A 15342-nucleotide genomic window follows, 5' to 3' on the forward strand; every position below is an offset into this window, starting at 1 on the left:
GGATGAAGGTGCAGTTGAGACATATGTAGCTATGGAAATTTGGCAATGTTGGGTTAGACTAGATGGTTGAGATTTTGCAAAGGAAGTTCTAAGTGAACTCACGGATTACCAAAGACTTACTGGAGGAGACCATTTGCTGTGGATGGGGTGGTAACAGAAAAGTTGGATCAGAGCATGGGAGTATAAATCTGAATGGTAACTGACATTCCAACGTGATCAAAGATGAGCTTCTCTGTCACTGGGGAGCTGAAATGGATTGTCTGGCAGAAAATGATTGAATATGAAACTAAGAGCTTCAGGCAACTCTTCCAGTGATAATTCCACTTCTACTAAATATAGTCACTTTAATATTTCAGTAATGGCAGGGTGATTGGCTCTCTCTCTCTCTCTCTCTCTCTCTCTCTTTCACTATCTCTCTGGAAGTACTGATGGAGCAGAGGCTCATATCAGTGAGAATAGATTATGTTGTGGTTTCAACATGGATTTGAATTTAATAGTGACCCTTCCCAATTTCAGTGTGTGCATTGACAAGCTGCCTGTATCTGATTCGTGCTTTGTCATGACAATTTAAATCTGTACTTTCAGATGTTGCAAGTTGCAAGAACAGAGGTTTGAAACTGAATACAATCCTGGTGTTGTAAACTGTGCAACGGTGAGAGGCAGGAGGTTCCTCACTGTTTAACCTTTTCTGTGTTCCAGGCTAATGATTGCCAAGATGTTCGATCTCCCTTTGTTTCCAAACCTGATTACAGTGACCAAGTTAGTGAGTTACCCCAGTCAGTGACCTTTCAGTGTTTCTGAGCATGTGACTGGTGACATAGTTGCTGATGGCTGGCTGTTTTGAAGACGTTCCTGTTCTTGTATGGTTGTTGACAGGAATCTGACAAAACTGATGCAGCCTGTAGTCACAGGACAGCACGTGGAGGGATGTTTACAGATTAACAGATTACTTACAGATTACTTACAGTGTGGAAACAGGCCCTTCTGTCCAACAAGTCCACACCGACCTGCCGAAGCGCACCCACCCATATGCCCATTCCCCTACATTTACCCCTTACCTAACACTACAGGCAATTTAGCATGGCCAATTCACCTAACCTGCACATTTTTGGACTGTGGGAGGAAACCGGAGCACCCGAAGGAAACCCACGCAGCCATGGGGAGAATGTGCAAACTCCACACAGACAGTCGCCTGAGGTGGGATGGGGTGTGGGATAGGCCGGGACAGCACGGGGAGGGATGGGGTGTGGGATAGACTGGGACAGCACAGGGAGGGATGGGCCGGGACAGCACGGGGAGGGATGGGCCGGGACAGTACGAGGATGGATGGGCCGGGACAGCACGAGGAGGGATGGGCCGGGACAGCACGAGGAGGGATGGGCCGGGACAGTACGAGGAGGGATGGGCCGGGACAGTACGAGGAGGGATGGGCCGGGACAGTACGAGGAGGGATGGGCCGGGACAGTACGAGGAGGGATGGGCCGGGACAGTACGAGGAGGGGTGGGCCGGGACAGTACGAGGAGGGGTGGGCCGGGACAGTACGAGGAGGGGTGGGCCGGGACAGTACGAGGAGGGGTGGGCCGGGACAGTACGAGGAGGGGTGGGCCGGGACAGTACGAGGAGGGATGGGCCGGGACAGTACGAGGAGGGATGGGCCGGGACAGTACGAGGAGGGGTGGGCCGGGACAGTACGAGGAGGGATGGGCCGGGACAGTACGAGGAGGGGTGGGCCGGGACAGTACGAGGAGGGATGGGCCGGGACAGTACGAGGAGGGATGGGCCGGGACAGTACGAGGAGGGATGGGCCGGGACAGTACGAGGAGGGATGGGCCGGGACAGTACGAGGAGGGGTGGGCCGGGACAGTACGAGGAGGGATGGGCCGGGACAGTACGAGGAGGGGTGGGCCGGGACAGCAAGATCATTGAATCAGTAAAATCTCACAGTGCGAATAACATTTCGAGCAAAAAGTAAAAGAAAGCAAAGCTGATTGGGTGAGATCTGGGAATGCTGAGAGAAGACCTGTATAGCATAGTCTGGGATGAGTGGTCTGTGATTCCTGTGTATCGCAATGGACTGAGTTACGAAGGGACTGGGTTACAAAAGGGGTGGCATTTTTGTGAATTATTCAGAACTCTGTGCAAACCAATTTAAAGTAGCTGTTCAGTTCTGGGATTAGCTTAAATGCACAGTGAGGCTAAAAGGGTTAATTTAGAAATTAGATATTTTGAATCAGGCTGTTCAGAGGTGTTTTGTCACAAGTCTGGAACAGGCGGGACTTTAACATGTACTTCCCTAGAATGTGATCTTGTCTCAAGGTGATTAAGATGTGATGGAATCAAAGGATTTTAGATAATAACTGGATTTGATTGGAGTGAACTGGAGAGAAACTGTTGCCAGAGCAGGGGAGAGTGGTAAATCCTGTGGATTGGAGCTCGGCCACATATAGGGTAATGTGGGGAAGCCCATGTCCATATAAAGAGAAAAGGAGATCTGGAATTCTCTCCTTAACTCCACCCCAGCTGGTTTTGTGACCTTCCTCCTTAGAGGATGGGGAAAACTTTTCATGAGTGGTGGGTGGTCCTTGGTTTAAGCTCAGGGGAGTCAGGAGGCAGATTATTATGGTCTTCTCCAAATAAACACGTTAGAGTGCACTTGACAATAATGCCTAGAAAGTGAGAATAATGCTTTCAACAGGGCTTATGCTTTCAATAATTTGCCGTGAAGTTTGGCTGCACGTATTTCAATGTTAATATTGAAAGCTGATGGTTCTCAAACCTTGTCCTACACACACTGTGCTTTAACACTCATTACAAATACTTTCCTCCTTCAATCCCGTTCTGTCCTTAACACGCTCATTGCTGTAACCTTCTCCAACCTTCCAGCCCCGCCAAGCCTATTGAATCCCTTTTGAATTTACTCCAATGTCACATAACGCTTCTGTTCTGTGAAGCTGTCATCCCAAATTCCACCATCTGACCACTTTTATCTCTGCTTTAAATGTCTGTCAGACCCACCATTTGCTTCCCGAGAAGAACCAAGAACATACAAAATAATTGTGCTGCTTATTCAGTGTTCTGATGCATTTAGGAAAGAATGTATGGATTTAAAGAAGTATTGACTTAAACCCATGTGGGTTCTTGGAGGGAGTTGTTGACAGTTGCTCGAATTGCAGGGAGATGTCAAATGGTGCAGTGTCAGAGGTGATGGTACAGGGGAGACACCATGTATTGGTGGCTCTGCTGTTAGTGAATGGCAGGAGTCTGTTTCCTGATGATGATGGTGGTGAATGAAGTTGCTCTTCACTTCCTTTGACCAACTTAACAGAACACGACTGTGGTCAGATTGACAGTAACAGTCAGTCAGAAAGGGAAATGCCAGACTTCACGGGGGCTGATCCTCTCAATCTCAATGAGTTTGTGTGCTCTTCCTCCTCCCACTGGCTCTGGAGGAAACAGAAATGTTTCTTTGGAGAGAGGCTGATACCTTCAGGCCCTGATGCTTCCTCAGCAGTGGGGAGTTGGTTGGTGGTATTCTCCAGTTGGAGGTCCATCGAGTGGGTTCAGGTCCCCTCCAGAGTTTTGAACATATTTCTGAGGCTGGCAATCTTTGTACCGGTCTGCGCTTGACAGAGTTGCTGTTGGTGATACAAGGCCCTGTCCATCCCCTCAGCTGGTTGCTATTTGAAAATTTCAGGACACATTTTCTCCAGACTAATAATTACCACTCAATTAACAATTCCATGAACTGAAAATGTGTTGCTGGAACAGCGCAGCAGGTCAGGCAGCATCCAGGGAACAGGAGAATCGACGTTTCGGGAAATGTCGATTCTCCTGTTCCTTGGATGCTGCATGACCTGCTGCGCTGTTCCAGCAACACATTTTCAGCTCTGATCTCCAGCATCTGCAGACCTCACTTTCTCCTCGAAGAATTCAATGAACTGGTCATTTAATGTTTTGCTCTTTGTGATAATTTGCTGTGCACAAACTGACAACTGCTAACAAGGTGTAATATCACACGGTGTACTCTCTATAGCTTGAATCTGGTTGAATTTTGTAAGCTGCTGGTTTGCCCCGTGGTGGTCTGCTCTGTACTAGACATCACTTGGGCGGCACGGTGGCACAGTGGTTAGCACTGCTGCCTCACAGCGCCGGAGACCTGGGTTCAATTCCCGCCTCAGGCGACTGACTGTGTGGAGTTTGCACGTTCTCCCCGTGTCTGCGTGGGTTTCCTCCGGGTGCTCCGGTTTCCTCCCACAGTCCAAAGATGTGCAGGTCAGGTGAATTGGCCATGCTAAATTGCCCGTAGTGTTAGGTAAGGGGTAAATGTAGGGGTATGGGTGGGTTTCGCTTCGGCGGGTCGGTGTGGACTTGTTGGGCCGAAGGGCCTGTTTCCACACTGTAATGTAATCTAATCTAATCTAATTGGTGTCCCACTCTGCAGAACTCTTGCTGCCGCATTTACTGCAGTGGACAATATTAGAGTGGAGAAGGTGCAGGATGCACTGGCCTCTGTTTTCTCTGAGTCCCCCTCTTGGCCAGCTGAGCTCTCCATTTCTCCTAATTTCCTCCAAACCATTTCCAAACAGTTGGCTTCCAGAGGTCATGGCTGTCAGTCCCTGTGGTAGGGATATGGGGGTGAAGGAGGTGGTGACCCTGAGGCCAGTCCCCCATACAGAAGGCTTTTGGCTAAATACCTGCCATTCCTCCTAAGATCAGGCTCGAGCCAGTACTGGTTTAACAATGAATGTGCGCTGATGGAATTATCATGATCCAGGACCCTGTGAGTTAGTGACCTTGTCCTGTCAAGTAAGGCCGCAGATACGTCAGAAGTAGTGAAGGTGAAAGCTGTTTGGTCTTTTGTCCTGCTGAGCGGATACTGTCCAGGTCTCAGCACTGTATAGGAGTGCACTGAGGATACAGGTTTGGTGAACTCTGTGTTGTGTTCTCTGCAGTCAGGTTGCTGTTGTTACACACACTCCCTCAGGTGCAGCAGCTGCAGTGTTTTTTCTCTTGTTGGTTCCCTCACCACCTGCCACAGTCCCAGTCTAGCAGCTATGCTAATTTGGACCCGATCACCTCAATCAGTAGTGCTGCTGCCTCAAAAATTCCTTCAGTTTCCTGGATTAATAGTTTAGTGATAATGGCACTTGGCCATCACCTCTCCCCTACAGGTTGACGTTTTGTGATTCACATAACAAGTCACCCAGATCCCTCAGTACCACCAGATTCTGCAATCTCTTTCTGCATAATTAAGGTAGTATTTTTCTTCCTGACAAAATGGACAAGTTCAAATTTACTCATAGTCCAACTGCCCACTTACTTATTTTCTATATCCCTTTGCCGACTGCATCCTCTTGACAGGTTACTTTCCTGTTCATCTTTGTGTCATTGGCACATTTAGGCTCGTTCATTTGGTGCGTTGTCCAAATCATTGATACGGAATATGAAGAGTTGAGGGGCCTACATTGATCCCTGTGCTACTCCATGATATTAATGAAGAGAAGAATTTACCAAAGAGTGTCACTGCCTGAACCAGACCCTTTTTGACCCGAAGTAACCCTAACTTGGCCATATCCATCATGTTTTGGGAAGAGCATGTAAAGACATAGGAATCAGGAGCAGAGTTGGCTGTAGAGCCTCTTGAACCTGCTCACTCACTCAGTAAGATTGTAGCTGATCTATTTGTTTTAAATTTCACATTTCTATTTATCCTTGGTAATCTTGTGTTGTCCAACAAGAATCAATCTATCTTTGTATTTAAAAATATTCAAAGAATCCAAGCGTGGGAATGTGATGGTTTTAGGGGATTCAGTTGAAAGGGGAATAATTGGTGTTTCTGTGACGACAAGTGAGACCTCAGGATGTATGTTACCTCCCTTGTGCTAGAGTCAAGGATGTTTCAGATCAGCTACAGCACATCCTGAAAGGGGAGGGTGAACAGCCAGTAGGCATGGTATACAATGGTACCAATGACATAGTTTAAAAAAAAGGGATGAAGTCTTAAAAGCAGAACAAAGTGAGTTAGGAAGTAAGTTGTCAAGTAGGAGCTGAAATGTAGTGATCTCGGGATTTCTACCAGCGCCATGTGTTACTCAGAGTAGCAATAGCAGGATATATCAGGTAGACATGTCGCTGGTGTGAGGGGAATGAAGGATTGAGATTCCTAAGGCATTAGGGTCTGACTGGGGGGAAGTGGGTCCAGTACGGATTGGATGCATTACATCTGGGTGTCCTATGGGGAGTATATGTTAGAGTGGTTGGGGAGGGTTTAAACTAAAATGGGAACCTATGCAATGTGTCAGAGGAAGGGGAATCAAGGTTATGAACAAAAAACAAAGTGGGAATAAGAAAGTGACAAGTAGAGAAAGCAAATGCCAAAATCAAACAGGGTGATGTTGAAAAGTAATATGAAGCGGACAAATAATATTAAAAAGACCAGCCTTAAGGTTTTGTGCCTTAATGTATGGAGCAGTTGCTACAAGGTGGATGAATTAATTGTACACACAGATAAAAACAAGTATGATATAGTCAGGATTATGGAGACATGGCTGCAAGGTGACTGGGGATGGGAACTGGGCATCAAGGGATATTCAGTATTTAGAAGGGTGGATAAAAAGGAAAAGGTGGTGCTGGAGTTCTGTTACTGGTTGAAGAGGAAATTGATGCAATAGTGAGGACAGACATGAGCTCCGATGATGTGAAATCTGTATGAGAAACACCAAGGGGCAATAAACGTAAGTAGAGATTATATATAAACCCCAAACTCTTGGAAATGTTGACAAAGACAGTGAATAGGAAATTAGAAGCATGCAACAAAAGAACATCTGTAATCGAGTGACTTTAGTCGGCATATAGATTAGGCAAATGAAATGAGTAACAATCCCACAGAGGAGGAATTCCGGGAGAGTACATGGGATAGTTTTCTGGACTGATACGTGCAGTAACCAACTGGAGAACAGGCCAACTTAGACTGGGACTGTGTAATCAGAAAGGAATAATTGGTAGTCAAGTTGTGTAAAACCCTTTGGATGAGCAACCAGAATGTGATTGAATTCTTCATCACAATGGAGAGGGATAGTGTTGATTCTCAGACTAGGTTCCTGAATCTAAATAGAGAAAACTGTGATGATGTGAGGCACAAGTTGGCTAGGATAAATTAGGGAAAGTTCCTTAAAGGGATGTTGGTGAAAAGGCGATGGCAAACATTCAAAGAGCACATGGGTGAACTGCAACAATTGTTTATTCCTGTCTGACATAAAAGGATAACAGGAAAGGTGACGAAACCATGGATTACAAGGGAGATTAGAGATTATATTAGATTCAAGGAAGAGGCACACAACACAGTTGAGGAGTGGGAGCTGTTTAGAATTCTGCAAAGAAAAGAAATGGATTGATTAAGAAAGGGAAAGTAGAATATGAGAGTAAGCTCGTGAGGATCATAAAAACTGTCTGTAAAAGTTTCTCTAGGTAAGTGAAGAGAAAAAGATTAATGAAGACAAATGTAGGTCCTTTACAGGCCAAAACAGGGGAATTTATAATGGGGAACAAGGAAATAGCTGACCAACTAAATACTTACTTTGGTTTGGCATTCGCAAATAACATACCAGAAATGTTTAGGAACACTGAGTGTAGTGAGAGGGAGGAATTGAAATAAATCAGTATGAGTAGAGACATGGTGTTGGGGAAATTGATGGGATTGAAAGCTGATAAATGGGATCATAGTCTGAGAATTAGGGCCAGACTGTTCAGGAGAGATACATCGCTAGGAAAGCAATATATTTTTATGCAGAGGATGGACTTGGGGGAAAGAGGGAGAGAGTAAAAGATAGGTGAAGATTGAGCCCAAACAAAGAGAAAAACAGTTGGACAGACAAAGGAGTGATTATAGTGACCATCAGTTCTGATTTCTCTCCACCGATGTTACCAGACCTGATGAAATGTTTCAGTAGTTTCTGTTTTACAGATTCCTAGCATCTTCAGTTCTTTTGGACGCTTGGAGGAATAAATGGGCCTTTTTCTGAAAGGCAGACAGTGACTAGTGGGGTACTGCAGGGAACAATTCTTGGCCCCAGCTATTCACAGGATGATAGAACTAAATGTAATATCTCCATGATTGCAGATGAAATAAAACTGGGTGGGTGGTTGAGCTGTGAGGAGGATGCAGGGGTGATTCAGTGTGATTTGGACAAGTGGAGTTAGTGGGCAAATACATGACAGATGAAGAAAAATGTGATAAATGTGAGGTTCTCCAGTTTATGAGCAACAACAGGAAGGCAGATTATTATCTGGATAGTGATAAATTGAGAGAGGAGAATGTACAACAAGACCTGGGTGGTCTTGTACACCAGTCATTAACGTTAAACATGCAAATAGAGCAGGCAGAAAGGAGGCAAATGGCATGTTGGCCTTCATAGCGAGAGGATTAGAGTTATGTAGGGAAAGCAGGAACAGATAATTTAGTTGAATGATAAGCCACAATCACAATGAATGGCAGAGAAGGTGCAAACAGCCAAATAGTTCCTGCTTCTCTTTTCTATATTTTTAATGAAACATCCTTTCCTCATCCACCTTTTCAAGATCATAGAACATAGAAATGGCCCTCTGGCCCACGATGTTGTGCCAAATATGATGCCAAATGAAACTAATCATGTCTGCCTGCCCTTGGGCCATATCTCCCCATTCTTTACATATTCAAAGTTTGTGAGAAGATTTGTAGCTTGGGTACACGTTGTTGTGGTTCTGTTCGCCGAGCTGGGAATTTGTGTTGCAGACGTTTCGTCCCCTGTCTAGGTGACATCCTCAGTGCTTGGGAGCCTCCTGTGAAGCGCTTCTGTGATATTTCCTCCAGCATTTGTAGTGGTTTGTCTCTGCCACTTCCGGTTGTCAGTTCTAGCTGTTCGCTGTAGTGGCCGGTACATAGGGTCCAGATCGATGTGTTTGTTGATAGAATCTGTGGATGAGTGCCATGCCTCTAGGAATTCCCTGGCTGTTCTCTGTTTGGCTTGTCCTATAATAGTAGTTGAACTCATGTTGCTTGTCATCTGCATGTGTGGCTACTAAGGATAGCTGGTCGTGTCGTTTCATGGCTAGTTGGTTTTCATGGATATGTCTTCCTGTTTGTCCTATGTAGTGTTTTGTGCAGTCCTTGCATGGGAATTTGTACACTACTTTGGTTTTGCTCATGCTGGGTATCGGGTCCTTTGTCCTGGTGAGATGTTGTCTGAGAGTGGCTGTTGGTTTGTGTGCTGTTATGAGTCCTAGTGGTCGCAGTAGTCTGGCTGTCAGTTCTGAAATGTTCAAACACTGTTCAAAAGGGCCAAAACACACTGCAGCACACCTGAACTGCAAAAAGAGGAAGAAGAACACCTCTATAATGTATTCGCCAAAAACCAATACCCCTGCAATTTCATCAACAGATGCCTAAGGGAAAGACAATGGAATGAGGACATGCCACAACCCAAAGGACTAGCCACGTTACCATACATCAGGAGCATTTCCGAACTGACAGCCAGACTACTGCGACTGCTAGGACTTATAACAGCACACAAACCAACAGCCACTCTCAGACAACAACTCACCAGGACAAAGGACCCGATACCCAGCATGAGCAAAACCAACATAGTATACAAAATCCCATGCAAGGACTGCACAAAACACTATATAGGACAAACAGGAAGACAGCTAACAATCCGCATCCGCGAACATCAACTAGCCACGAAACGACACGACCAGCTATCCCTAGTAGCCACACACGCAGACGACAAGCAACATGAATTTGACTGGGACAACACTACCATTATAGGGCAAGCCAAACAAAGAACAGCCAGGGAATTCCTAGAGGCATGGCACTCATCCACAGATTCAATCAATAAGCACATCGACCTGGACCCAATATACCGACCACTGCAGCGGACAGCTGGAACTGAAAACTGGAAGCGGCAGATACAAACCACTATAAATGCCGGAGGAAACATCACAGAAGCGCTTCACAGGAGGCTCCCAAGCACTGAGGATGTCACCTAGACAGGGGACGAAACTTCTGCAACACAAATTCCCAGCTCGGCGAACAGAACCACAACAACATTCTTTACATATTCATGTGCTTCTCAAAAAGTCCCTTAAATGCCCTTATTCTATCTGCCTCAACCACCACCCTGGAATCCAATCCAGGTCCATGACACACTGAAGGCAGTAGTGCTGCCCTATTCATTCAACCATCAAAATATCATTTTCTATAGTAAATCGCAGAAAAGTTTGATTCTGTTTCTTAAGCAATTGCCTGTAGGTTTATAGAATATAAAACATTACAGTACAGTACAAGCACTTTGGCCCTTGATGTTGTGCCACCCAATGAAACAAATCTGAAGCCCATCTCATCTACACTATTCCATTCTCGTCCATATGCCTATGTGATGATCATTTAAATACCCTTAAAGCTGGCGAGTCTACTAATGTTGCAGGCAGGGCATTCCATGTCCCTACTACTCTCTGAGTAAAGAAACTACCTCTGACATCTGTCCTATATCTATCACCCCTCAATTTAAAGTTATGCAGCTTGTGCTATCCATCACCATCCTAGGAAAAAGACTCTCACTATCCACCCGATCTAACCCTCTCTGATTATCTTAAATGTCTCAATTAAATCACCGCTTAATCTTCTTCTCTCTGCCTGAAGTCCCTCAACCTTTCCTTGTAAGACCTTCTCTCCATAGCAGGCAACATTCTAGTAAATCTCCTCTGAACCATTTCGAATGTTTCCGCATCCTTGCTTTAATGCATTGACCAGAACTATACGCAATTCTCCAAGTGCAGCCGCACCAGAGTTTTGTACAGCTGCAGCGTGAAATTGGTGGTTTCTGGCTGATTCTAACTCAAAGGCATTAAGAACAGCAGTTTCTATTGTACCAGAATCCCTAGACTGTGTGATTTGAAAAGGGACAAGTGTATTGTTGCGAGTTGAGGGTCACGGAGAGGGGCAGACAGGAAGGTTGGTCCAAGACCAGGGTACCAATTATCTCTCTGAGTGGAGATGGGCTGAATGGCCTAATTCTGCACCGAAATTCGATGTTCCTCAAAAGAGATTTGCATTCTCTCCTGAAGAAATCATAGGGGACACAAAACATTAACTCTGTTGTTCTCTCCACAGATGCTGAGCTTCTCCAGCATTTTTTAATTCAGATTTCCAGTATCTGCATTCCCAGAATCTGATTGAATAATGACACAAGCTTTTACATTTTAAGACTTTATTTTCACAAGCAAATTCAAATCAACCTTAACTAAACAATATTTTGTGGAGACCTAATATACTGAACTAGAGGAGAGCTGTCTACATTTGTTAACACAACTGAAAACTCACACCCTGTTTATACATTACACAGGACCCTTAGAATCTTTACAGAAATCAGTGCAAAGTCACTTCCCACTTTCAGCAGGTTCATTTCATTGAGCAATAATGTCCCCAGTTCATCAAATGCCATTTCCCTCAGTCGATCAGAAAATTGACTCCCAGCAGTAAGATCTGCTCTGACCAGGTCTGGTTGAATCTTCTAATGTCCTTTAAATTTTCACAAATCCCTGTCTCCCCATCCTGAACACCACCCCCTCACCCCGAACACCGCCCCAACCCCATACAACACCACCCCCTCTCCCCGAACACTTCCCCCAACCCCGTGCAACACCACCCCCTCACCCGAATACCGCCCCCAACCCTGTGCAACACCACCCCCTCACCCGAATACCGCCCCAACCCTGTGCAACACCACCCCCTCACCCGAACACCGCCCCCAATCCTGTGCAACACCACCCCCTCACCCCGAACACCGCCCCAACCCTGTGCAACATCACCCCCTCACCCGAATACCGCCCCCAACCCCGTGCAACACCACCCCCTCACCCCGAACACTGCCCCCAACCCTGTGCAACACCACCCCCTCACCCCGAACACCGCCCCAACCCCATACAACACCACCCCCTCACCCCGAATACCGCCCCAACCCTGTGCAACACCACCCCCTCACCCGAACACCGCCCCCAACCCTGTGCAACACCACCCCCTCACCCCGAACACCGCCCCAACCCCATACAACACCACCCCCTCACCCGAATACCACCCCCAACCCTGTGCAACGCCACCCCCTCACCCGAATACCGCCCCCAACCCCGTGCAACACCACCCCCTCACCCGAATACCGCCCCAACCCTGTGCAACACCACCCCCTCACCCGAACACCGCCCCCAACCCCGTGCAACACCACCCCCTCACCCGAATACCGCCCCAACCCTGTGCAACACCACCCCCTCACCCCGAATACCGCCCCCAACCCCGTGCAACACCACCCCCTCACCCCGAATACCGCCCCCAACCCCGTACAACACCACCCCCTCACCCGAATACCGCCCCCAACCCCGTACAACACCACCCCCTCACCCGAATACCGCCCCCAACCCCGTACAACACCACCCCCTCACCCGAACACTGCCCCCAACCCCGTGCAACACCACCCCCTCACCCGAATACCGCCCCAACCCTGTGCAACACCACCCCCTCACCCCGAATACCGCCCCCAACCCCGTGCAACACCACCCCCTCACCCCGAATACCGCCCCCAACCCCGTACAACACCACCCCCTCACCCCGAACACCGCCCCCAACCCCGTGCAACACCACCCCCTCACCCCGAATACCGCCCCCAACCCCGTACAACACCACCCCCTCACCCGAACACTGCCCCCAACCCCGTGCAACACCACCCCCTCACCCGAACACTGCCCCCAACCCCGTGCAACACCACCCCCTCACCCCGAATACTGCCTCCAACCCTGTGCAACACCACCCCCTCACCCCGAACACCGCCCCAACCCCGTGCAACACCACCCCCTCACCCCGAACACTGCCTCCAACCCTGTGCAACACCACCCCCTCACCCCGAACACCGCCCCAACCCCATACAACACCACCCCCTCACCCGAATACCGCCCCAACCCCGTGCAACACCACCCCCTCACCCCGAACACTGCCCCCAACCCTGTGCAACACCACCCCCTCACCCCGAACACCGCCCCAACCCTGTGCAACACCACCCCCTCACCCCGAACACCGCCCCCAACCCTGTGCAACACCACCCCTTGCCCTGAACACTGCCAGCCTGCCTTCCCCCGCCCCGTCCTTTTGCAACACCACCCTCCTGTCAGCCCCCCAACCCCGTACACACCCGCCCCTTCTCCAGGGCAGCTGGGCTGAACCCCAATAACAAAACTGCTGCAGTTACCTTTGTGGGGTAAGTCTCCAATTCTCGCACGTGCGCATACACACACGACTTTTTATTGCAACTTTTTGACAGGTTCCACCTTTGCCCTGTACAGGACAATTTCGGATTGATTATCTGGGAAAGCAGGGGTGTTTAAGGTACACCCCTGTGTAGATCCCCAGGGAAAGTGTGGGGAGAGAGAGAGGGCGGGCAGTCAGTCATTTGGAGACAGTGCCTGTTTAATCACTGTAAACAAAAGATACAATCACTGCTGGAAACACAGTCTTTGTAATGTTTTTATTGGGACCTCGAGATCTCCTTCGGATAATCGAGGTTCCCCTGTAATTGGCACCTTGCTCTCTGTACAACTTGACCTGAGCCTCTGATCCATGGCAACCAGGACTCCTGGCCTTATTGCAGACAGAATGAGTGGGAGGTGACATGTCTCTTTATATAGCTGCCTTTACCTTGAATTAAAGATGATATTTGAAACGTAATGTTTTATAAAGCAGGCTTTATAAACAATTGAATTTTAAGCAACCTATTTGGTGAGCAGCCAACTAGAGGTGTCATTCACTCTTTAGAAAGTGGAAATGTTTATTTGCCAATTGACTCATCCTGAAACAATTCCAAGTAAATGCACAGTCCAGTACTCTTGGCCTGTTCAAGATATGACATCTGAAACTTTGCTGAGGTAATGGAATTCATCCTGCGCTCTCCATACATTTAAAAAAGGTCAAGGCAATCTGAGCCATTTCTGGCACATTGATCTTACTGAGTTTAAAAATCACACAACACCAGGTTATAGTCCAACAGGTTTATTTGGAAGCACTAGCTTTTGAAGCACTGCTTCTTCATCAGGTGGTTATGCAGGTGGATGAAGGAGCGTCGCTCCGAAAGCTAGTGCTTCCAATTAAACCTGTTGGACTATAACCTGATGATGTGTGATTTTTAACGTTGTACACCCCAGTCCAACTCCGGCATCTCCAAATCATGAGCTTACTGAAATAGTATTCCATGGAATAAAAACAGGAAAATACTTTGGCAATATTTGTTTTTTACCAATTTTGTAACTGTGTCAAGTATTGACTCAGAATAAAACTATTTTGGGATAGTTTTGGCCAAGCCATCTGTTTGGAATGATGTATTTTACTAGTAAATACATGCCTTGCTTTGAATAAAGTGAGATTTAGTTGTTATTTTCTTGTGTTTTTTTTTACAGAGCTTGGATGTGGTTGGCAGGATCCTGATGCAGTTAACTCGAGAGGTTTTTTTGTCACTAATTAGAGGTGATTGAGCCTGTGTTTTGAATCATGTCAGGATCGAATCAGTCTGTAACACAGAGCAGACTGCGTGCGGAGCAAAGATTCCCCACTCACAGTCTGCCGCTTGCACTTCATTTACCCAGGCCACACACGGTAAGGAGTGCCACTGTTACATTACCATCGTCGTTTCATTACTAGCCTTTGGGTAACAGCAACTTCTGCAAGTTGGAAACCATTGGTATGTTGAGTTATAATTTTGGTTCATGTCCATTATCGGAGTGAAGTAGCTGAGAAAATCTTCCAGTTCCAATGAAGAGTCATACCAGATTTGAATCATTAACTCTGTTTGCTGCCAGACATACTGATTTTCTCCAGCATTTTCAGTTTTTATCTGAGAAAGATGTCTATACCATGAAAAAATGTTGTAGTTTGATTGAACTCAATCTGAAATATTCTGTTGGACATGAAGTTACGATTAAACTGAGAACATTAGTTATTTGTCATTACTTTCAAAGTCTTTGAACTTGTAACTGTTTTATTTTAAAAATGTAAATTATTGTATATACCTCAACAAGAGAGGCTGTTGTAGCCTTTTATCTTCTACTCATCAAGACAAACTCCAGAATGTCACATTTCAAACGATCACAATTTAACCTTCAAGAGGAAAAGGTCCTGATTGTTTGTCAAAGAATTGCTGTGGACTCCCGAAACTGGGTAATTAAAAAAAAATCCTTTAGTTTGCAGAGAATGGGTCTCTGAGTGTGAACATGTGTCACCGCTGACAAGAACAAATACGCAACATTATGAGCTGAACTGATTATCTTATCAA

The 15342-nt window shown here is 46.8% G+C and overlaps 1 protein-coding gene across 9 annotated transcripts in view; it reads left to right on the plus strand.

The window, feature by feature from the left end:
• ncor2 (nuclear receptor corepressor 2) overlaps nt 1–15342 on the plus strand; it is a 418107-nt gene that overhangs the window by 19334 nt on the left and 383431 nt on the right. For all 9 annotated transcript variants that reach the window (XM_087999801.1, XM_087999810.1, XM_087999806.1 and 6 more), the window contains exon 2: nt 14471–14666. In XM_087999801.1, the coding sequence (XP_087855927.1) occupies nt 14562–14666 (105 nt within the window). In that variant the 5' untranslated portion in view covers nt 14471–14561. The remainder of the gene's footprint in view (nt 1–14470; nt 14667–15342) is intronic.

This window comes from Chiloscyllium plagiosum, unplaced genomic scaffold, assembly GCF_037043375.1.
Source record: "Chiloscyllium plagiosum isolate Xiang-an unplaced genomic scaffold, Cpla_swu_hap1 HiC_scaffold_24, whole genome shotgun sequence".
Taxonomy (NCBI): domain Eukaryota; kingdom Metazoa; phylum Chordata; class Chondrichthyes; order Orectolobiformes; family Hemiscylliidae; genus Chiloscyllium; species Chiloscyllium plagiosum.